This window comes from Balaenoptera ricei, chromosome 1, assembly GCF_028023285.1.
Source record: "Balaenoptera ricei isolate mBalRic1 chromosome 1, mBalRic1.hap2, whole genome shotgun sequence".
In the NCBI taxonomy this organism is placed as follows: domain Eukaryota; kingdom Metazoa; phylum Chordata; class Mammalia; order Artiodactyla; family Balaenopteridae; genus Balaenoptera; species Balaenoptera ricei.
In genome coordinates, this window is record NC_082639.1 from 15,095,149 (window position 1) to 15,118,975 (window position 23,827).

Sequence of the window (23,827 nt, forward strand, 5' to 3'; positions counted from 1 at the left end):
CTTCTCTTGCACCACTAGGCCTTTCTACATGCTGCCCTTTTGCTTGGTATTCACTTCTTTCTCCTTCCTTCTCTGGCTACTTCCCAGCCAGTCCTTAGCCTAAATGTCACTTCCTCCAACAACTTTTCCCTCACTCCCCAGAAGCACTCGGTGCTTCCCCTATTGTACCATCCATAAAGCTGCCCTGTAATTACTTGCTCAATGATCTGTCTTCTGCCTTGGACCATATGTTCCATGGGAGCAGAGGCCATGACTGTGCTGCTCACCACTGAATTCCTAGGGCCTGGCTCAGTGTCTGGCACATGCTCTATAAACTCTGTGGAAAGGATGGATTGATGGGTGGGTAGGTGGGTGGTTAAATGGGTGGATGGATGGATGGATAGATAGGTGGATGCGTTGGTGAATGGATGGATGGATGGACAGATAATGGATAGATGGGTAGATGGATGGATGGATAGTTGGATGGATGGATGGGAAGACAGATGTGGGATAAAGTCATCTCACCTCTCCAAGTCTCAGTTTCCTCCTCTGAAAAATAGGTCCCCCCTACCCACCTCCTAAAGACATACACAGGCAAGAGCCTAGGCCAGGGTCTGGCCCACAGCAACAGACCCAGCTCAGCTAACATCCACCCCCTTCTGCATCCTTTTCTGCCCCTGGTCCTCACGGTATTTGCCGGATGCCAGCCACCCCGTGATGGCGATGGTGATGTGTAGCTGCCTGCCTTCTGTCAGAGGCAGAAATGTGAACTCTTCAATGGCCCCGACACGCTTCTTCATCTTGTATCCTAAAGACCCAGATACAAAAGTGAGAATGGGGGGTCACTGGGGACCCTGGGGAATGTTAGAGTGGCTCTGTGTACTCACACACTCACAGTGACTGCTAACCGTGTGCCCTGTCCCTTGACAAACATCTCGTTTTTGAACTCATTAAGGTCGGTGCCATTATCGTCCTGACTAGAGATGAAGGTAACAGGTTTCCAAAGGCTGTCTAGCCCCCAGCTGGCAGAGCTGGGGTTGAAACTCAGAGCCCAAGTTTGGAACCGCCGCTCTGGCCTGATTCAGTGGGAACTACATCTTCTTCCCGCCCACGAACTTCAGGAGTGTCACACTCCCCTCTCAGTGAAAGTGGTGTGAGCTGACCGAGATCCTCAACGTGGGAAGCAACATGCCACTTAACAGGAAACTCTGTGCGTGACTGGGGAGCTACTGACGCATATGATTTGGAAAAACTCCCCCACGGCATGCTGGTAAATGAGGGGTAGCCATGTGCTCTCTTACAAGAGGAAGCTCAACCGTCTCTGAGGCGGCCTGCCTGGGAACTTCTTAGATGGTGACAAACAGGTCCAATCAGACCCTTTCCAAGAAGTCTACACCGGGTGCAGTTTCTCGAACTCAGCCTTCTCCTGAGCCATGCCAAGCCATCCACCCAGTTCTCTGTGAAGCTTTGCTATAAGTTCTGGCAGCGCCAGGACTCAGAGTGAGAAAAGCCACGTCCTCCCCCTCCGTCTCCCAGGGAGCCCTCACTGGTGAGAATCTGGGCCACCACTTCTTCGGAACCTTACCTGTCAGGCCAGCTCCAGCTGCACCGAACAGCGAGGTCATGACAGCTATGCCGGCCGCTGAGCCCAGAGCCGCTGCCCCGGCACTGCCAATGATTGTCGCGGCTCCGGCAGCAACGAGAGGGGCAGCTAGACCCCCAGTCACGCCTGCGAGGAAAGTGGCCCGTGGTGGGCAGAGGTGGGAGTGAGGACGGGGCCTGCTGCGTTCTTCCTCCACCGGCCTCCCGCTGCCTCTCCTGGACAATACTAGGGAACACACCTACTACGTGCATGCAAGGAGGGGTGGGCTCCCAGCCTGGCATCACCCCTCACTCCACGCTGCCCTGGCCAGTGCCACCATCGCACCTTACCGATCACTGTCCCGCCTCCCAGAGTCGCCAGGCCTATCAGGAGATAGCGCTTCCACTTCCTCCGGTTTTCTTTCTTCTTCCGGGATGCCTCGGCCGTTCTGGGGGGGGAAGAGGTTGCTCTCTAGGACTGGCTGTGTCTGGGATCCCCTGACACCTCCCCGCCTCACCAACCCCCAAACTGGGATCAGTGCTGGGTGCTCTGTTATGCAGAGCGAGGTACCAAGGTTACCTTGGACCCATCGATGGTTTTAAAAAGCTGACAACGTTCTAAAACCCAGCTGGGGAATCCCAGTACGCGGGATGTGCTACTTACCCAACGGATCCATCCTAACAGGGTTGCAATTTGAATAATGAAAAGACAAAAAAAAAATAATAATAATGGCAAAAGAAGCACAAAAATATCTTTACACAGATGGACCCAGAATGAGTACCAGATAGAGTCACAGACATCATCACCTCACTCCTTCCTTCCCCTCCCCCCACTCCGCCATCTGAGCCCACCTCCCTCTGGAAGGAATCTGGAAACCAATTTCCTTCAGATTTATCTTTTCAAAGAGGCGTTAGACAAAGGTCTGTACTGGAGACCTTGGCCTTGGGGCAATAGCTAGAACCGTTCAGACTTGAAATTTGAAAGTGACAAAATGTAGCAAAAGGGAAGCATTTAGAGTAAACTGGGGTCAGGTGAATCCTGAGAATGGCCCAGGAGAGTCACTAAACCCAACTTTCCTGTCCAACATCTGGCCCCCGGTGCTTTGGGGCAATAAGGAGAAGGATGGGAGACAAGGGTGGGGCAGTGCGGTCACTACCAGTGGGAACTCTGAACTGAACTTGGAGTTTGGACAACAGCTCAATGTATAGAGCGATGGCAGATGACGATGACGATAAAAGAAGGGTTAATGTTTATTGAGGACTTCCAACATGCCTGCCACTGTGCTTTGCACTTCGAATGGTTTATCTTATCCTAGAAGCAGTTTTATTATTGTCTGCATATCACAGACGAGGTCACGGATAAGAGTACCCGCCTCCTGAGCGGCAGTGGGGATCAGCAAAAAAAATGTCTGTCAAGCGCAGAGCTTGACAGTTGGCCCTGCGAGTGGGGACCGAAACAGTGGCTGTTGCCATGAAACTCCATCTCCCTGAAACTCAGTTCCCCCTTTTGTAAAAATGGGGACAATAACATCTCCCTCATAAGGCTGTTGGTTTGTAAAGCTTAAATTATTTCCTTCTTCATCCCTTCGATCAACAAACTTTTATGGAGAGTGGACAGCAGGCTGGAACTTTTGTGTGTCGGCGAGCAGAACAATGCAGTACTCAACCAGAACTGTTTCCTTCCCATCTCTTGCCTCCTGAACCATACGTGATAGCGAGAAACAGTTCATCCTCCGGTCAGTGAAAAGAAGTTGGATTTGAGATGGGCTTTCGGAGACCCACTATGCTTTTTGGTTGTCTGCCCGCTCACCTCAACCAACTTTCCCCGAAGCACCTCCTGTGGGTACAGCACAGCACTTCTCGGTTGCTTCACTATTGAGCAGAAACCAATTCTCCATGATCACAGGTGCTGGGTTTTCATGATTGAAATTCACGCCCTCAGATGTGCGGGAAGAGGCCGAACCACATGCATTTAGCAAAGCGGAAGGCAGGATGGCGATGAAGGGCGTGGGTTCTGGTGTCGGGTTTCAAATCCTGTAAACTAGGCTTGAATCCCCCCTCTGCTGTGGTGGTGCATGACAATCCTCCAGGTGTTCAGTTATCCCTCCTGCGCTGGTCCTCCCTATGGAACAATTACACATCTCTGCCCTGTTGAGCTGAGTGGTTCCATGACCCGCTTTAGCCAGTAGCTGGAAGGGATATGAGTCACTTCTGGCAAAATCTTTATGAGTCAGTGCAGCGCCTGGTAAGTCTCTTTTTGCTCTGTCTCGAGACCAGCAACACTCCCAATAGAGGTCATCCTGTCAGCTGGGACCCAGAACCAAGAAAGTGTGGACTAAAGCCACAGACAACTTGCAAGAAATGCACTTTTGTTGCTGTAAGCCATCGAGATGTGGAGGTCATTTGTTACCGCAGCAAAACCTAGCCTATCCTGCTGGACAGAGCCACTTACTAACCTTGGGACTACGTACAAATTACTTGTCCTGAGTTTCCTCATCCATGAAGTGAGAATAATAATAGCGCTGAATTCCCAGGGGTATTAGGAGGGCTAAACCTACGGTGACTGGCATACTGTAATCGTTCAATATGTTTATTGCTACCATCATTCCTTCCGTGGTTATGATAATTTCCTCCATAACACAGGCTGGAGATATACTTTGGCCCTTAATTGCTAGTACCAATCGGGGCAAACAGGAAGGGTGGACATTAGTTGCTTTCGGCAGAGTTCAAGGCCTGAGGAGAAATTCCAGCTGCTGAGGGCGTACAAGAGGAACACACAGGGGCTACGAGCAGCTTGCTCTGTGAACCAGCAGCATCTTGTTCAACAAACACTGCCTGGGAAATAGTCTGCAAATCTGGGGTGAGGTCTTTGAGCCCAGCTCTGCCATGATCTCGCTGGCTCCCCTGATTTTTCTGAGCCTCAATTTTCTCACTTAGGGACTGGAAATGGGAGGGTGATGAGAGCACCACCATGTGACCAACGTCAAGCAGGAAAGTACAATCACAACTGTCTGCCCCCCTTTCTCCCTCCCTTCTGGTCCTCCCTCTGCCTTGAGGATAGAGTCACCTCTCCAGCAGGACACTCGGGCCCCCCCGTGACCTGGTCCCTGCCTTCTTCACAGCCTCATCGTTCATCAATTCCTAACTTACACTCTACCCTCCAGAAACACTGAACTGCCTGCAGGCACACTGCCCACGCCTCAGTCCTGTGTTCCTGCTGGCCCTCGGCGGCCAAGGACCTTCTCACCTTCCTTTGCCTGGCTAAACATTACTCATTGTTCCAGAGTCACCTCCTCGCCTGCCTGAGCCTCAGGGTTGCCTACATGCTCCGACTCCAGGCCTCCCTAACCCTCTGTACTGTATTAGCCTGGAATTCTAGACCATTGATTTTCAAAGGGTGGGCTTTGGATCAACTGCATCAGAATCCCCAGGGGGTAGCTGTTAAAAGCACTACTTCCTGGGTGAGGAAACCACCTGTAACAAGCTCTCCAGTTATCTCAAGTTTGAGAATCGCAGGGCTGAACCTTCGGGACACAGATAAAGCCTTTCCTGCGTTCCACCCTCAGCAGCTGGCCCTGGGATTGGCACCTGGATGGGGCTCAGAAGACGTTTTTTGAAAAGAACCTACTCATTCCAGCAAGAATTGGATGTGAACATCTTGCTGGAGGGATCTATTCTCCCACTCACTGTCCGTTTCTATGAAAACCAGAGGGCACATACATTTTGGCTAAATAAAATATTTAGCCAGAGTGTAGGCCAATCACCATCAAGAATGAAATTTCTGGGATAGTAGAACAAATCTAGGATGTTACAACATTTTCGTGATTAGTACAGATTTATTATTAAGAACATAGTCAAATTCTTGAGTGGGTGCCCTTGACATTTCTTAGCACTGTCTGCTTCTAGATTGTTCCTGCAGTGACACCTGCACATCTGGGATACTAGACAGTCATCACTTTTAGCTGAGTTTATGGAGGGGGAAACTCATAGCCTAAAGGGAATAAAATAACTAAAGAGTAAACATTGTTCTTGAAGCTGTTGTATTTAAATGTATAAATGCTAGTATATCAGACCAATTTTATAAAGATTGGATTGATGATATACTCTAATCTCTAGTATTCTGCTTTGTATTATTATTATTATTAAAAAAATTTTTTTTTGGCTGTGTTGGGTCTTCGTTGCTGCACGCGGGCTTTCTCTAGTTGCGGCGGGCGGGGGTTACTCTTTGTTGTGGTGTGCGGGCTTCTCATTGAGGTGGCGTCTCTTGTTGCGGAGCACGTGCTCTAGGCGCGCGGGCTTCAGTAGCTGTGACACGTGGGCTCAGTAGTTGTGGCCTGCGGGCTCTAGAGCACAGGCTCAGTAGTTGTGGCGCATGGGCTTAGTTGATCTGCAGCATGTGGGATCTTCCTGGACCAGGGCTGCGAACCCGTGTCCCCTGCATTGGCAGGTGGATTCTTAACCACTGCGCCACCAGGGAAGTCCCTGCTTTGTATTATTATTTGAATGTTTACAAACCCTTGCTGAATCAAAAAGAATATAATATTTTCCCTAAAAGTTATTTAGCTAAGGCACTCTCTCTTAATGTACACCTTAACTGCCAATCGATTTCCTTATTTAAGTACTTGAATGCTCTTAGTAACTGTTTTGTACATAAAATGAATAGCTTTCTCATTAATCATTAATTATCACAGCATTTCACTCCTGCAATAACTTCAGTTGTCTGAATTTCAACCTGTAAAGCACAAGAGGGGGGGCTGGCTCTGAGTTACATCTATGATGCTTCCTATACTGGGAAGTGAGAATTCAGAGCACGACACTAAATCCAAATGAAGCCCTGTTCCAGTTACTGACTTTGCCTGCTGGCTAGGCACCATGGCAATCTCTGTCATCACATAGCCTCTGGCCACACTCATGACCTGCGATGCCAGAAGTGACCTTGAGCTGACATTCCATGTCAGCTTCCCAAAGACAGAGGCTGAAGCCAAAATGAAGATTTGGGCCAAATCCCAGGCTGAAGTCACAGATACCTTGTGAAGAGCAAAGACACCCACACTGCTTATCTCATGGGTCCACAAAGAAATTTCCCTCACTGCCACCTTATCTCCCATGAGAGGGTGTTCCTTACCTTTACTGCCTTCACCACCATCCTTTTCTTTTTTTTAAATCACCTTCTCCAGTAGATAGCGAGGGAGTGCTTATCTCTGGGGAGTCTAGAGACACATTCCTAGTAAAAGCTCAGAGAGCCCCATAAAAGAATTATCTTCACTGCCTTCATCAGAATTAAGGATGAAACCTCAGATTCTCAACCATGCCTTGAGGGATGCAGTAAGCAATGTTCAGACTGGATAAGGAGGTTGAATCAGATGGTGCCACTGACCAGCTGGGTGGCCTTGGGTGAGTTACGTCACCCTTCTGACATTCTGTTTCTTCCTCTGCAAAAGCCTCAGGGGATTGTAATGAGAACCCAATGAGATGGTATCTTGTACCTGCATCTAGAGAGCACTCAATAAAGGTTAGATGTAGACCATGTTAATATGATGGGATCAGTATCAACCTCCAGCCTGCATTTGCTAACATTTACTATGTGTCAGGTGCTGTTCCAAGCTTTTGATATGTATTAATTAATTTAACCCTCTCGACAGCCCTATGATGGAGATACTACCACTATCCCTGTGCTAGAGATGAAGAAACTGAGGCACAGAGAAGTGAAGTCACCAAACAAGTAGGGGAAGCTTGGATGGCCTCAGGGCTCGGCTGGAGACCCAAGAACAGAAAGGTGGTACATCACACCCTGAACTCCAGTTGCAAAGGATCGCCTTGGGGTGCTGAGTGAGAAGCTCACCTTGCAGAAACACAAAACCTTAGAGTTAAAAGAAACCTACATACAATTCGATACTCTACTTGTACAGCTGAAAAAACTGGTGCTGGTGCCCGGAGAGGGAAAGCAACGTGCCCAGGGCCACACGGGGACTTAGCAGCAGAATCAAACAGAGAACCAGGTCCCTTGGCTGACTAGTTCCTATGCTTTCCCTGCGTCTCAGACCCTTCCAGAGACCATAGATAGAATCTGAGAGGTTGCCAAAGTCCCTAAAATTGAGTTAAAAAATGACACCTGTGGAGTATTTTTCTGAGGAAATGGCCCACGTAGTAATAACAGCACTATAGCAAATGTTGATATTTATCAACTAGTAACTCTGTGCAAGGCCTGCTCGAAGCGCTTTACGTGTACAAACTCATTTGAGCCCCACTAGAACCCTATGAAGAGGGTGCTATTACTATCCCCATTTGCAGCTGGGGAAACCGAGGCCCAGAGAAGTTAAATAACTTGCCCAGGATCACACGGCTGGTAAGTGGCAGAGCTGGGCTCTGTTCTACACATTCCCTGAGCTGGCACTACTGGTATTATCAGAACAGACTCTCTGGGTAATGTGTTTCTTTCTGACAATAGATTTCCAAACAATACTTAAGAGTTTCCTTCATTTCAAGGCATACTTGAGGGATCCAGGTGTTGGCCCGGATCCAGGTGTTTCTTTATTGACACAGCTCTGGGAGTCAAAACAAGTCTATTTTCAGGTTATTTCAACAGACCAAGTTTCCTCCTTTCTCAAGGAAACAACCCCCTCCCTTTGCCCTACAAACCCTGGCGGGAGGGCGGCTCCAGTTCTGAACTTGGCTTCAAAGCTAAATTCCCAGCTGGGCTGAACTGGCACAGCCTGGCTGCTCAAAGAAAGCCTTCATGGCTGAACAAAACCCAAGGCTGGGAGATGTGCCCGGTGCAAGGAGCCCGCAATTAGGCTGTGACTGGGACTGATTTATTACCCTGGGATTAGATGCTGTGTAAGGTGTTCTGCAAAGAGCTGAGCTCTGGCCAAGTTACCAGGAAAATTTCCCTCGACACACACCTGACCATACACAGATAGCAAAGCCTCTCGACAGCTGGCAGGTATGGGGGCATGTGGGGGAAGGGAAGGACTCATACTTACTGAGCCCTTGCTACATGCCAGCCCTGGGCTGAGCACTTGATAATACAATTGCATTTGTTTTCCACAATGACCCTAGGAGGATGCTATTCTTATTCCTATTTTACAGATAAGAATATTATGGCTTAGAGAACGGGGGTGGGGGTGGGGGTGGTGGGGTGGGGGTGGGGGTGGGGGGCACCCACCCAAGGTCAAAAAGCAAATAGGTGTCAGAGGTGGGATGTGAACCCAGGCCACTCTGGCCCACAGACAAGGTGTCACAAGAGCTGAGGGGGAGTGGGGTGTTGGGGCCACAGAATGTTAAAGTCACAAACTCATGGCCCTTAGCATTCATCCATTCAATCCCCCCTTCCTACAAATGAGGATGGAGGCCCAGAGAGGAGAAGTGACTTGATAAGGCCACACAGCGAGTCAGGGCTGCACTGGGACTCTCTGTCCAGTGCTCTTCCCACCTCAGTGCACCATCTCTTAATGGGGGGAGGGGACACACAGGATGCTGTTATCTGAAGAGTGGAAGTTCTTGATTCCTGACAGGGGGGCCAGGGTCGCAGGGCACACTTACTCAGATTCCTCCTCTTTGGTTTCCTTCAGGCTCTCGAGGAACATCTCTTCGAGGAGGTCCAGCTCCTCCAAGGGCACTCGGAGGAGGGAGGTCACGTGGCAGATGAGGACTCGGGCCCGAGCATCATAGCGCCCTGGAAAGAGAGAAAGAGCACGGGGTCAGTTCAGCTTCTAAGCACAGAGATGTTAACAGCAGCGCAATGGATGAAACCCAAACCTCAGATACACCCTAAGCACACAGCCCCGAGAACCAGTCAGCTGAACAAGAAAACAGCTTCTGGGGCAGAACAGTGTGCAACTATTACCCATATGGATCGGAAGAAAGGTGGCGTTTTTCACCAAATTAGCAAAGATCAAATTTGCACATCCCAAAGCTGTTAAGGATGTGATATCACGATCAGAAGCAAATCCAACTCCATCATGACCTACAAGGCCCCTGGCCAACTCCACGGCCTCACCTTCTAGAATGTTCCTGCTGCGGAGCCTTTGCACTTGTGTTGTCTCCACCAACGGGAAGGCTCATTCCCCAGATCTTCTTGTGAGGCTCCTCCTCCTCATTCAAGTCTCTGTTCAGACACCTCCTGCCCAGAGATGCCTTCCTGACCCCCGGCCCCCATTACTCTACCCCTTTACCCTGCGTTTTGTTCCACACAGAGCTTGCCCTGCTCTGACATCATATCCGTTTACTTTCGTTTGTCTCTCCCCATGAAGTATAAACTTTGTAAGTATAAACTCTACACTGCTTTATCTCCAGTCCTTAGGAGAGCGCTCGGCACAAAGAATAAATGTTCAGTTAATGACCTGACAGACCTGGGTACGGATACTATTTGTGTGTCTAACCTTGGGCAAAGCTCATCCTCGCTCAGGTGGAAGTGGAAATAGTAAGTTATCTCACAAAGTTTTGAGGAGAGGACTCTGGGTCCATGACGGGTCCTTAATGAATGTTGCAGAACCGGCCTCCTCTGCTGGGTGTCTGCAGTGTTGCACGGTAATTTTATACTAAGGTCGTAGTAGCTACGATGACCTCAGCTTCTGCAAAATAAACCAGTTCCTTCCTCAAACTAGGGTCCTTAGAGCGAGCCGTGGTCTGGCAGCACTTGCCCAGCTGCCCTCGGCCGCCTCCCTGGATGAGGACCTGTCTGTGTGTCGGGAAATAGACACCACAGGCCATGTCTTGGGGTTACTGATCAGCTAAAGTTCCACGAATAAAGGAGCTCCCTGCTCCCTCCTAGGATCACAGACTATTGCACGTAGGCCGTAATCGACCTGTGGAAATTAACAAGCCTTGGCCATGGTGATTAACTAATGGCAGTTATTATCAGCTACTAATTCATACTCCATTGGTCAAGGCTGCCGTGATTCAGTTTCTGGAATATAGACTGCCAGGTGCACAGGTGATTAAAACCTCCCAAGGTATTCTCGGGCACGGGACTCTGGAATGTCAGCCTCGTGTAAGGGTCATTTCAAGGACCTTGACAGCCAGGCTGCTGGACTTGGAGCTGAGGTTCTATTTAAGGCAGGTGGTGAGTGGTGGAGGAAGGGCAGGAGTCCTGGGCTACCCAGGACAACTTGCTGGGTGGCCAACTCACTCCTCAAGGGCCAATCCATCCTGTCTCAATAAAAAGCCCAACTTGGGGTTCAGGCCAAAAGCCTGGGCATCGTTCTTGATTTTTCTTGTTGCCCCTCCTCAGACATCCAATCTACCAGCTAATGTTGACAGCTGCACCTCCAAAATGTATCTTTAGTCTGACCACGGCTCACCGTCTCTGCTGCACGGCCACTGTGACTGCCATCGCTCTTCAAGGACCAGCCATTGCCCTGGTTCCTCTTGCCCCACACTCTATTTGCCACACAGCAGCTTGAAGGATGAAGTCATAAATCTGATTGGGGTTCTCTTCCCCAACTTAAAACTCCCCAATGCACTTAGAATAAAATCCACATTTCTTCCCATGGTCTGCAAGACTGTACATTTTCTAACCCCTTCCTGCCACTCTCTACCACCTCACTTTCTACTGGTCCCTGTTTCCACCAGTATTTGTCCCACCAAGAAGCCAAGCTCATTCCTGCCCCAGGGCCTTTGCACTTGTTGTTCTAACTAGCAAGCTCCTGATCTGAGAAGGTCTGGGTGCATTCATGCCTGGAGGAAGTGGTGTAATCAAGATGATTCCTCCTCCTGCTACCTCTGCAGGGAAGGAAACCAGCATCCACGGTGCTCCTAACAAATGCTGGGCACCACTCAAGAAGCTTGCATTCCTGATTGCTAATCTTCCCAGTGGTCCTGGGAAGCTGGTATTATGATGCCTCATTTTGCACAAGAGGGAAGAATGGGTGCAGAAAGGCTAAGAAACTTCCTAAATCAGGGGTCCCCAACCCCCAGTCCACAGACCGGTGCCGGTCCGCGGCCTGTTAGGAACCGGGCTGCACAGCAGGAGGTGGGGGGCGGGCGTCCGCTGCTCCCCACCGCTCCCCATCGTTAGCATCACCGCCTGAGCCATCTCCCCGACCCGAGTCCGTGGAAAAACTGTCTTCCACAAAACCGGTCCCGGGTGCCAGAAAGGTTGGGGACCGCTGTTCTAAATCACACAGCTGAGAGAGCCGTGGAATTTGGCTTAAAACCCAGGATGCCAAAGTTTCTGTTCATTTCACTGTGGCTGCCTTTTAAAGGCAAATCTACTTGAGGGAACTCCCTGGAGGTCCAGTGGTTAGGACTCCGAGCTCTCCTTGTGGAGGGTCCAGGTTCGATCACTGGTCAGGGAACTAAAATCCCGCAAGCTGAGCGGTGCAGCCAAAAAAAAAAAAAAAAAAAAAAAAAATAGAATAAGGCAAATCTACTCGAGTGAGTTTTGGGATTCCAGGTCAATCCCATGTGGTCAGCTGTGAATCCTATCTTCTGGGTGCATGGGATATGTGGGGTGCACCCACAATCCCAGGCATAGCCCTAGGCCATGGGCCAAAGGTGCACACACAGGACCCATCACCCGGCAGCCTGTTCTCTGGAAAATCTTGGTGGGGGGCGGACTCAGGGATCTTGGCTCTGCCCCCAGGGGGCAGGAGTATGCCAGCCTCCAACTGCTGGGCAGCCCCAGCACCCACCCAGACTCCGCCCTTGGAGCCCAACTGGTCCTTCTGGCCTAGGAAGAGCAAGGGACATGTCCAAAGTCACCCAGTGTGTTTGGACAGACCAGGGGGCAAAACAAACACTTCTGGGCTCCTTTTCTCACCAGCATCTCAATAGAGAAGTTGATGCACTTTGCACTTCACCATCCAACACTGTGCTGTGCATTAAAGGATAAACAGCGCCCCTGGAGCTTGACACTAAATGCCAGGTGCACCCCAGGCGCTGTGATAACCACCACCACCTGCCCTACATTTCCAAATGCACCTCCTCAGGGAGCAGTACAACCTCCATTGCCAGGCACTGAACCAGCCTCTGTTCTCAGTATGGATCTGAGTTCGGGAGCCAGAATGACCTGCCTGGGGTTGAACTTGCCTCTCCTCGGAGAGCAGCAGAATCTCAGACCTTTGGGAAGAGATCACGGCCAATCCCTTCCCTTTGGTGACCGCCCTCCAGACCAAAGGAAAGGAATTCAGAGGCAGAAACTTCAGCCTTTGTTGCGACACAGACTGGGGTTTGAATTTTCATCTGACTACCTACTAGCTGAATGGCTTCAGGCAAGTTTCTTGACCTCTCTGAGCCTCAGTTTCCTCATCTGTACAATGGGGGCAAGAATACCCTTTTAATCTGGCGTATGTTGAGATGCAGGGAGAAGATGCATGTGATGAGACTGGCCAGCACCTGGGATGCAGTAAGTGATCAAGAAAGGGTGGCTAATAGTACTCTTTTTATGGTAAATTGTCAAATTTCCTCTATCCTTAGATGCTAAGAAGCCAGGGCTGCTGGGGTGAGGCTGTGAGCTGCTGCTGCTGTGTCAGCACGGGGAACCTTCGTCTCGCCTTTCCCTGCGGTCCGAGGACACTCTCAGGCCATATTCATTCAACTGATTACCCAGCCTACTGCACTGCCATCCCTCGATGGACCAACTTTTTTTTTTGGCCATGCTGCGTGCCTTGTGGGATCTTAGTTCCCCGACCAGGGACTGAACCCGGGACCTGGCAGTGAAAGTGCTGAGTCCTAACCACTAAACAACAAGGGAAGTCCCCCAACTTTTCTAATTGTACATTTTATGTAACATTTAGAATATTTATACCCAATTTTTCCCTCAATGAATTTTTTTTCATATAAAGGAAACCACACCTTACTCTAGTCCCACGCTCCTCTCCCCATCCCCCCGCTGGGCACTGGGCTGACTTACAAGTCTGCCCAGGGTTTTCACTTTGGTGGGCAGAGCGTGGCTGGAGGGGCGGGACTTTTTTTTTCTTTTTAAATTTAATTAATTAATTAATTTTTGGCTGCATTGGGTCCTCATTGCTGCGCACGGGCTTTCTCTAGTTGTGGCGAGCGGGGGCTACTCTTTGTTGCAATGTGCATACTTCTCATTGCGGTGGCTTCTCTTGTTTCGGAGCACAGGCTCTAGGCGTGCGGGCTTCAGTAGTTGTGGCACGTGGGCTCAGTAGTTGTGGCTCGCGGGCTCTAGAGCGCAGGCTCAGTAGTTGTAGTGCAAGAGCTTAGTCGCTCTGTGGCCTGTGGGATCTTCCTGGACCAGGGATCAAACCTGTGTCCCCTGCAATGGCAGTTGGATTCTTAACCACTGCGCCACCAGGGAAGTCCCAAGGGACAGGACTTCTAAGATGCACCCTGTCTCAGGGCAGAACTTGAACTCAGATGGTTTCGGGTATGACTCCTGCCTTTTCTCTTCACGGCTCACTTTGGGGGGACAATTAAGGGCGTCCAACATGGCAACAAGCTTACTTCAAGGCCAGTGGTCATGGGAGCAAAGGGGGCCTATCTGAGGCCCTCCTCCAGCTCCACCCTCTCAGCTGCTGGCAAGATTGGCCAATCCTCTGGCCTCTACCACATGGGGTGCCCACTCTTCATTCTGGCCTCATCAAATCCCCTTAAAGTCAGCTGTAAGGATGAGGATTTTATCATTTTATCTCCATGTAGGAAGCAGAACAGCAGTTAAGCATGGACTCTGGAACCACAGTGCCTGGGTTCGAATCCTTGCTGTGTGACCTCGGGCAGGTGATTTCACTTTCTGGGCCGCAGCTGCCTCTTTTGTAAAATGAGGGACAGGAATAGCATCTACCTCCCAGGGCTGTTGAGGGGTTTAAACAAATTATAAAGCATTTTTCTCAGGGCCTGCACACAGTAGGCACTCAATGAGCATCGGCCCTGGTTAGAACTACTCCCAGCACCTAGCAGACGGCCCGGCACACACAGTGAGGGCTCCGTTCTTATTTGCTGAATGGATGAACCAGCCAGTTTCAATACTGATAGCAAGCTTTACGAATCTTGAGGATCCTGATGAAGAACCTAGCCACCAGCTGACAACGCGTTCCACCACGACAAACGACCAACCTCTCAAACCTTTCTGATTCATTGGGGAGGTAGGGTTTGCAACTCAGTAATAAAGACCAGGTCAGAAAGTAGAGCCAAGTTTGCGGTGAAGGTTGTTAGGTCTCATGCAGCTGCATGTCGTCGGGTTCCGTGGCCTGGAGTCAATGTTATCTTTGGATTCAGAGTACAGAGGGCAAGAACCATGCTTCAGCTTAAGTCTCCTGCGCACGTTCACCATGAGACTCACTGCCTTAAATGGAATTTGAAACTTACTTTGAAATGCCACCTCGGGTTACTTAACCTCCTGAGCCAAATTTCCTGTCAGTGGGGATAACAGTATCTACTCTAGCAGTTGATTTGAGGATTATATACGATGCAATAATTCACCATCTGTGTACAGGACCTAGGAGAGCAACTAGGTAACTTATAAAGATTACCAACTGCAAATAAACCAGCCCCACCTGAGACGGCCAAATTTTGGGTCCTGAATCCATGGTGCTCAACCAGGGATGTTCTTGCCCCCCGAGGATATCTGGCAAAGTATGGAGACATTTCTGGTTATCACAACTCAGGAAGTGCTACTGGCATCTAGTGAGTAGAAGCCAGGGATTCGGCTAAATCTCCTACATGGCACAGGGTGGTCCCATAACAAAGAATTATCCAGTCCCAAATGTCAACAGTGCCACAGTTGTGAAACCCAGTCTAGAGTTGGCTCAGATTTAGTTTAACCTTCAACATATAAAAGGCTTATTTTTTCCAGTTGTGTGGGCAAGAAGCTTCACGGGTTGTTACTGGATGAGGAGAAGAAAATGATTGGCATGCACAAAAAATTCCACCCAGCTGCCAAGATGGCATCGTTTTGTGACTAAGATCCCAATATTGTCAGTAAGGGTCAACCTTCCAGGAAGTTCAGAGACGTGCGGCTTTTTGTGTTGATTTCTTGGGCTGATTCCATGATTAATCACCCCGTCTCACACCCAGAGAGAAATGCAGTAGCACAGAGAGTCTTCTGTGCTGTGTGTCCTACCCCATCAGTCTCTGTAGAAAAAAGATGTTTTAACCCTCAAGTTCAGACAAACCACCTTGTTAGTATCTAAGCTTGTGCTCTGAGGAAGGGACATCCATCCTTCTTTCTATCCATCCAACCTTCTATCCATTTATCCATCTGTTCCTCCATCCCTTCATCCATTCCTCCATCCCTTCATCCGTCCATCCATCCACCCAACAAGTACTAAATGCCCACCACGTGTCCATCAGTGTTGCAGACACTGGGATATGATGGTGAACAAGCCAGACAAGGGCCCTACTCTCATGGAGCTTACGGGAAAGGCCTTGAACAACTGGCCCAACTATGACACTGACCTTCTCCTTACAAGATCCTTGACTGTGTTCTTAGGACCAAAGACAGTTTTGTTTTGTTCTGAAGTAGCATCTGGCTCTTGCCTCTCATTTGTATTTGAAATTGAAGTTCAGAGAAGTTAAGTGACTTGATCAAGGTCACAAAATGAGAGTCTCAGAGACAGGATGAGAGTCCAAGTTTTCTGGTTCCCAGGGCTTTCCCATTTCACCACCACCACCATGCCCCAGTGGCACTCATGGCCTGCTTCCTGCATGCCAGCTCTGTTCTGAGCACTTTACCTGGGTTATTTCATTTAATCCTCACCACTGCCCTATAAGGTAAAAAGTACTGTTTGTTCCCATTTAACACCTGAGAAAACCAAGGCACTGAGACATTCAGGACCTTGCCAAAGTAGAGCTTGAATCTTAACACCAGGCAGCCTGATCCCCAGATGCACCCAGGTCTTGGTCCCTGGTTCTTCATTAATAAGGATAGAGTTGGACATGACAACTGTAGCCACTCCCACTCCGGGCCTCCTTTTCTCATCTACAGACAGACCTCGTTTTACTGCTCTTTGCCTTGATTGTGCTTCGCAGATATTGCATTTTTTTTTGTTTTTTTGTTTTTTTGTTTTTTAACAAATTGAAGGTCTGTGGCAACCCTGCATCCAGCAAGTCTATCAGTGCCATTTTTCCAACAGCATTTTTAAATTAAGGTATGTCCATTGTTTGTTTAGACCCAGCGTTACTGTACACTTAATAGACTACAGTATAGTGTAAATATAACTTTTATATGCACTGAGAAACCAAAAATATTCACGTGACTTGCTTTACTGCGGTGGTCTGGAACTGAACCCGCAATATCTCTGAGGTCTGCCTGTGTCTGATGAGAGGGTCGTCTAGATGGTTTGAGGGGCCACCTACCTCTGACCTCTGGGGAAATTTTGAGCCCTAGCACCCACTCCCATTGGGGTCCCGGTGTGCCAGTGAAGCTGCTCCTGTTTGTAGATGCCGGCGTCTGGTGGGGCTTTGAGATAAACCAAAGGCACGCCTCAGGTGTTGTCAGAGACTGGTATTCTTTAGATACGAGGTATTATTACATTTCCCGTGGGGATGCTGCCACATTCCTCAACCCCCGTGGGTAAAATCTGCTAAGGTTTTTGTTAATAGCACTTGTTTTAGAATGTCCAGCTCTGCCACTTACCAGCTTAGGCCAGTTACTTCACCTCTCTGGACCTCAGTTTGCTCGTCTGGAAAGTGGGAGTGTCTACATGAAAGGATGGCTATGAGGACGATGTGAAACAATGCTTGACAGGGGTCGGGTACCATGACCAGCATTAACAGGTGCTTAATAAGTGGTGGTTATTCTCAAGAGACATTTCAAAGGCAATGCCGGTTTAGAGGCTGCCTACGAGAACACCCCTGGGAGGGAATGAAGTACCAGGTGATGACATTAGACAGGCTGTTTCAAACCCACTCCAATTATTCTGTGAGAGCCAGGCCAAGGTCACCCACAGCAAAGGGGGTAAGTTAAAGTGTCCTGGGTGCTCCTGGGAGCTCAGGAGGGCTTGTGATTGGCAGGCGGGGGCAGGAAGCAGGCTAGGATGAACGTGGCTCACCGGGTGAGGAAAGGGAGAGAGTGAGGCCGACACAGGAGTGCTGGGGCAGCTTCTTCTCCCCCGTGACAAGGCGGTGGGGCAGAGCGCTGGCCCTGGAGGCCAGAGACTTGGTTCTGACCACCAGGCCACCTCTGCCACTGTGTGCTTCCGGGAGAGCCCCTTCCCCTCTCTGGGCCTCAACCTCTCCACCTGGAAATATGGGTGTCTCATCCAAGATGACCTTGACCTGCAAAATGGTAACAACGACCTCCAGCACCCCTCAGGGGGCCGAGAGGGCTCCGTGCCTGTACAGCCCTTGGCAGCAGGCTGGGCGCCCAGCAAGCGCTCAAGAACTGGTGCTTTGCTGTTACCGTGATTATCACGTGAGCGTGTGTGTCCTGATGGGCTGCCTTGCTCTCTAGCAACCTGAGACTCAGACCTCCGCACAAACCCACCCCTCACTCCAACAGCGTCCAGGACGATCGGATATTGTTATTCTTCCCTTACTTCTGTTTGGAAAAGAAAAAAGTGATAGAGCTGAGGATTTTCAGACCAACTCTTCCACATCCTCAGACCACAACTCAGCCACATGGCCTCACCGGCTAAAAGAGAAGTGTTACTTCAGGTGGTGCCCGCCTGAAAGCAGGGGCTGGGCCAGATCACCCTTGGGCTCCCATCTGGCTCTGAGATATGGAGTGAAAGCATTCTGTGCGGCTAGACTAGGGCCAAACATATACATTGGGGTTTGAGCCTTAGCGCTGCACTTCTCAGACTATAAACTCCACGGGAACAGCCTGGGGTCTCGTGTAGGTGGAGAGCCCGCTCGGCCCCGGCCCCCGTGACCCTCCTCTGAGCGTTCTTCCCAGCCGGTGCTCCTGCACACGCTGTTTCTGCTGTTCTGCTGTTCCTAGCCTAGTTCTGTTCTTCCTCCTCTTCTCACCCCTCCCGTCCCCCACAAGCCAGGGTTCCGGCGGGGAGTGGGGGGGACTTCCCTTACTACACAGTGTAGAGGTGGTTGGGATTTCATTTTCAATTCCGTGCTCCTTCTCCCTGTTTGCCAGCAGAACAGACCTCAGAGGGCAGGAGCCAGACTCCAGAGCTACTCAGAAGGTGGAACCACAGGGCACCGTTGCGGAATCAATAAAACCGCTAAGAAGCACCACCCGGCGCTTGGCATGAATGGAGAGCTTCCGGCTCCGCAGCTCTACTGGCTTCCCTTTCCTTTCTTGCGCCAAAAAGGCCACTGGGGACGGGAACGCAGGGGCAACACCTACCACTGGCTTCACTGGCTGAGGTGCAGATACGTGCCCCACAACTTATGAAATCAACTCACCATCCTTGAGTGAGAAGCTCAGAAGGTCCTGAGGGAAGAGTAACAGGAATTAGCAATAGGTTGATATGTAACCAGCCTGCTCATTTGACAAATATTTATTGACCCTTAAGAAGTGGGAGAACAAGGCAGACAAAATACCTCTGCCCTACATTCGAGAGGCGAGCCAGACAAACAAGTAAGCAGATAACTGAATAAATGCGTGAGAATTTCAGGGAGTCAGATGAAGGAGGGGAAGGGCTGTTTTAAATCTGCTCTCTTGACCCACCGATAGCCTGTGTCAAGCTTCTGCCTGCTTCAAATGAACACAGAGCAGGTGAGTGACATGCCCAAGGGCACACAGCAAAGCTGCTGCTTCCAAAAGGAGGCACCATAGCTTAGCAGTCAGGAGCACGGGCTCTGGAGTAAGACTGCCAAGGTTCAAATCAGCTGTGTGACCTTGAACAAGTTACCTAACGTCTCAGTGCCTCCATTTATCATCCTACCTACCTAATAAAATTGCTTTGAGAATTAAATGAGTTCATATTAGTAAGGTATTAGCATATAACAAGTACTGTTTAAGTAATAAATCGATAGTAAATATTCAATAATGATAATTCAACATTAGCTCTGATCGTCATCATCATATGAAATTATGATGCAATATTTAATCTTCCAATTCCCCCCACGCCACTAGAAGCGATATTCAGGCTGACTTTGAGAGGAAATTATCTGTTCTACTTTCCCTGGCAGCCGCCACCTGGGCAGTGGGTGTACCTGAGTGATCACCAGTGGGTCGTCCTTCAAGATGGGGTCCTTCAATAAAATCTGAGCAAACATGTCTGCTCCTTCGCCTCCCAGGCCGCTGGCAAAAGCAGTCATGGTTGGCAAGACAGCTTCGGACAAGTCCAGCCACTTCACCAGGCTGGCCACAAAGTCCGTGCAGAAGGATCTGAAAGACAGACACAGCTGAGATCCTGGACCGTGCATCTCACGATATGAGGTGTGTGCAGGGATGTGAAGACCTGGCACTTACAAAAAACCACGGCGACTGTGGCCCATGGAATACGGAAGAGAGACAAAACCTGATTTCAGGTGTGTGGACTTGAGTTTCTTCCTCCACCAAAACTTTGACCACAGGGCTGATAAACCACAGGAACGAGGGTAACGAGCAGTTACTGACCATACGCCCTGAGGCCGGCCTGCCCTGGGGGCTGTGGAATCAAAAATGAGCAAGATGGGCCTTGGATGAGAAGCTCACAGCGGGGTGGAGACTTGGATGGAACTAACTGATCCAGTGCCGTGGGATATGCTAGGTCAGAGGCAGGAATCAAGCCCCAATGAGTCCAGAGAGTCCAGAGAGGGAGCCCCAAATCCACCTGTGAGGTGAGAGGCAGTGACCAGAAAAGGTTCCCACACATGGAGATTGGCTGCTGTTGGAAATGGCCACGGACATGCTTTCTGGAGACACACTGGCTGCTGTAGAAGTGGATAAAGTGCAGAGAAGTCTGTCCTCCAGCCGTGTCCACCGCCACCATGGGGGCTCTGTCCACAGCAGTCATTTGAGTTGAGTCCCACGGGGGTCCCTGGGTGGGGGATGGTTGGGGTGCTCCAGGAGAGAAGGGACCCCAGGAGCTGCAGGAAACACATGGCACCTTGGGGACCCCAGAAGAGTCCACATCAGGCTTTGACTCCAAGCCACCACTGGGATGCGGAACAGGGGAAGCAGATCAGAGGGGATTAGACCAGTGCAGAGAAAAGGCTTCCCAGAGACAAGCAGAGCTCCCTGGTAGAGAGGACGACCTCAGGAAGCTCCCCGCTTGTACCACTCGGCTCCGGCTCCCGGGATCCCAGGCAGCCCACCCAACCCATTCTTTAGAGCTGCTGCTGCCAAAGCCCAAGTAGAGAGATCTCTGCAGGCCGGGCCTGTGACAGGAGCAGTGCAGGACTCGGGTTCAAATCCTGGCCCTACCACTGTTTTGGTCCAGGTCCCTGGGAAGCAGCTCTGAAAAGATTATTGGGGATTCCATTGGGGTCAACGTCTGTGAATGCGCAGGGAGGATGCAGGACTAGGCAGGGAGATCCAGTCTCAACAGAAGCCTCAGCTGACCCTGCAGGGAGATCTGAAGATGGGGTGACCCTTGAGAACTGCCCCCAGTGGGGCAACAGGGCTGGGCCTTTATACCCTTATTTCAGACAGTCATCGGACAAAGGCCGCCCCAGGAAGGTGGCAGAACCTTGGGTGAAGTGGCTCTCTTCAGCTGAGGCAGGCCCAGGCTGTGCTGGAAAGCCCTCTCAGTAGCTGGGGGAAAGTCCTTCACTCCTTTTTTTTTTTTTTTTGGCCATGCCACGGGGCATGTGGGATCTTAGTTCCCTGACCAGGGATCAAACCTGCGCCCCCTGCCGTGGAAGCATGGAGTCTTAAACACTGGACCGCCAGGGAAGTCCCAGGAAAGTCCTTCACTCCTGAAGGACATCTGAGCGAGTAACTCGACCTCTCTGTGCCTCAGTTTCCTTATCTGCAAATGGGTCTAAGAAACCAACTTCATAAAATTGTTTGAGGATTAAATGAGATGATACATATAAAGCACCCCGAGCAGGGCTCGGCAGGCAGTAGATACTCAACTAATGTTAGTTGGCATCACTATTTTATTTACAAGGTGACCAAGAGAGGCAGTGGAGAAGAGGGTTGAGTCGGGCTCTAATGTCTGACCCCTCGGGGGAGGCCCGGCTCCCTCGGCGACTGGCTTCGTGCCCTACTTCACCTTAGTTTTACTCTCCTCTGTTGTAAAATGAGGATGATAATAGGGCCTGTCTCACATATTGGCTGGAAAGATTAAATGACATGATAATAGTGCCTGGCACACGATAACCCTCAATAAACGTTAGCTACTGCTATAACAGTTATTGTAACCTACCCCGCTACAATTACTGGGATTACCCTGGGATGATATGTGAGTGTATATGCGGGGAGGGATGACTAAGTGAATTGAGCATTACTTCGGGGTAAACATATACGTAGTGCCGAGGGCAGCAGCACGGCCTGGCCCTGTGTCCATGAAGGAAGTCCTGGATGTAGAGAAGCATCTCATAACAAGAGTGGAGGGGTAAAGAGCACGAACTCCAGTTCAAATCCCAGCTCTGCCACAAGCTGTGTGATCTTGGACAAGTTACTTAGCCTCTCTGTGCCTCTGTTTCTTTATCTGTAAAACAGTGGCGATAATGATGAAACCTATTTCATAGGGTTGTTGAAAGCTAAGTTAACATTTGTCATGTGCTTAGAGCAAAACCTGGCACATATAAAGCCCTATATAGGTGTTTCTTTAAATGAACAAATGAATTAATAAATATATATGTAAAGTGCCAGTACAGCAATCTATTAAATAAGAAATAGCATTGTAGAATGGCAGGGCCTTGGTAAATGCTTCTAACGTGACCGGTGATCTAGTTGAAGCACATAAAAATCAACAGCAATAATGATAATAAATGGTGATCACAGAGCAACTATCTGTCAGTCCCTGTACTTGGTGCTTCATACACCCGGACTCATTTATTTCTCATTACAGCCCCATGAGGGAGGGAGGTACTATTTTTACCCCCATTCTAGAGATAAAGACACCCAGAACCAGAAAGGTGTTTGTTAGTTTGTTTTGTTTTTTTTGGCCGTGCCACATGGCTTGTGGGATCTTGGGTCACTCAGCAGTGCAATTGCGGAGTCCTAACCACTGGACTGCCAGGGAATTCCCCAGAGAGGTTAAGTGACAGCTCCAGGGTCCAGGGTTCTCTCTGACTCCAGAGGCCATGCTTAACCACTGCAGAGATCGTCCCTCTCCAGCAATCACATTCCTTGGCACCCACCGAGTGCTGGGCACCGGCTAGACTGGTGCATCCATCTCCCCTCTCATCCTTGCCGTGTCTTGAGACGGAGCCCCTGGGCTGTGGAGGTTAAACACCATATCAAGGGTCTCCTGGCTGGGAAAGGGCAAAGCCTCATCTGGAATCCAGGTTCCCGATTCCTAGTCCAAAGCTCCTCCTATTCACTAGGGGCTGGAAAACTACACCAGGGGGCTGCAGCCCCTTTTTTTTTTTTTGAAACTAAGTTTTATTGGAACACAGCACGCCCATTCCTTTACATGCTGTCTCCCGGCTGCTTTTAGCCTACATGGAACAGCAAAGCTGGGTGACTGCGACAGAGACCACAGGGTTTTGCAAGCCTGAAAGATCTAGACTTCACGGACAAAGCTTACTGACCCCTGCTCTACACCATTAATATTTTCATGTTTAATAAATAGAGTTCATTGTAAGGAACAGCGTCTGTGACGCTTACAGCATGGAAGAGAGATAAATAATTTAAAGGCTTGCTTTTATGCCCCATGTGGACATAAACTAACACAGAATGTTTTCTAAAGATTATTGAAACCAACAGCATATCTGGGATTTACAACCCAGATTTAGGTTGGTTTTAAAATGTGTTTTGAAGACTGAGATCAACCAAGTGGAAAGAGGTGGCATACTGCATTGTAACTTTCAGGAAGGAAAGTGCCCCCAAGGCAGATGCTTCCGGCTCAGCCACATGTGCTTAAGGCCATACTTGGATTTTGTGGGGGACACAGAACAATAACTTCTCCATGTGCCCTCCCAGGCGGTGCCCAGCACAGGCCTGGCACACAGTTCAGGTTCATAAATATTTGTTTATGTGAACAAAGTATGCAAAACTCTTCCCCCGCCTATCTACCAGCTTATCAGGTAAGGATTTATCAGATCTGAGAAGCTTCTGGAAAGATAGAGCTTCCCATGTATGGCACAGGTATGGGCTAGAGCAGGGAGAGAGTTGGACCCTTGCAGATGGGACCCTGGCTTGCTTGGGAACAGAACATCCAACGAGATATATACTAACCTCTAGATAGAGAACGTGGTTTCATTATTAATAATGAGAACATCCAACGTTTGTTTGGCAGTAGCTCTGTGCCAGGCTCTGCAGGGGCCATCAACACGTTCCTTCCTCAGGACCACCCTCTCTGAT

At 49.8% G+C, this 23,827-nt stretch overlaps 1 protein-coding gene across 9 annotated transcripts in view; it reads right to left on the bottom strand.

Moving 5' to 3' along the window:
- Nucleotides 1-23,827, bottom strand: part of TMCO4 (transmembrane and coiled-coil domains 4) — a 93,419-nt gene that overhangs the window by 49,741 nt on the left and 19,851 nt on the right. For 7 of the 9 annotated variants that reach the window (XM_059915200.1, XM_059915198.1, XM_059915210.1 and 4 more), the window contains 6 exons: nt 19,582-19,756; nt 18,829-18,856; nt 9,103-9,235; nt 1,912-2,009; nt 1,565-1,708; nt 668-787 (listed from right to left, as the gene is read on the bottom strand). In XM_059915200.1, coding sequence (XP_059771183.1) covers nt 668-787; nt 1,565-1,708; nt 1,912-2,009; nt 9,103-9,235; nt 18,829-18,856; nt 19,582-19,756 — 698 coding nt within the window. The remainder of the gene's footprint in view (nt 1-667; nt 788-1,564; nt 1,709-1,911; nt 2,010-9,102; nt 9,236-18,828; nt 18,857-19,581; nt 19,757-23,827) is intronic. The other 2 variants (XM_059915217.1, XM_059915222.1) reach the window with 2 other exon arrangements.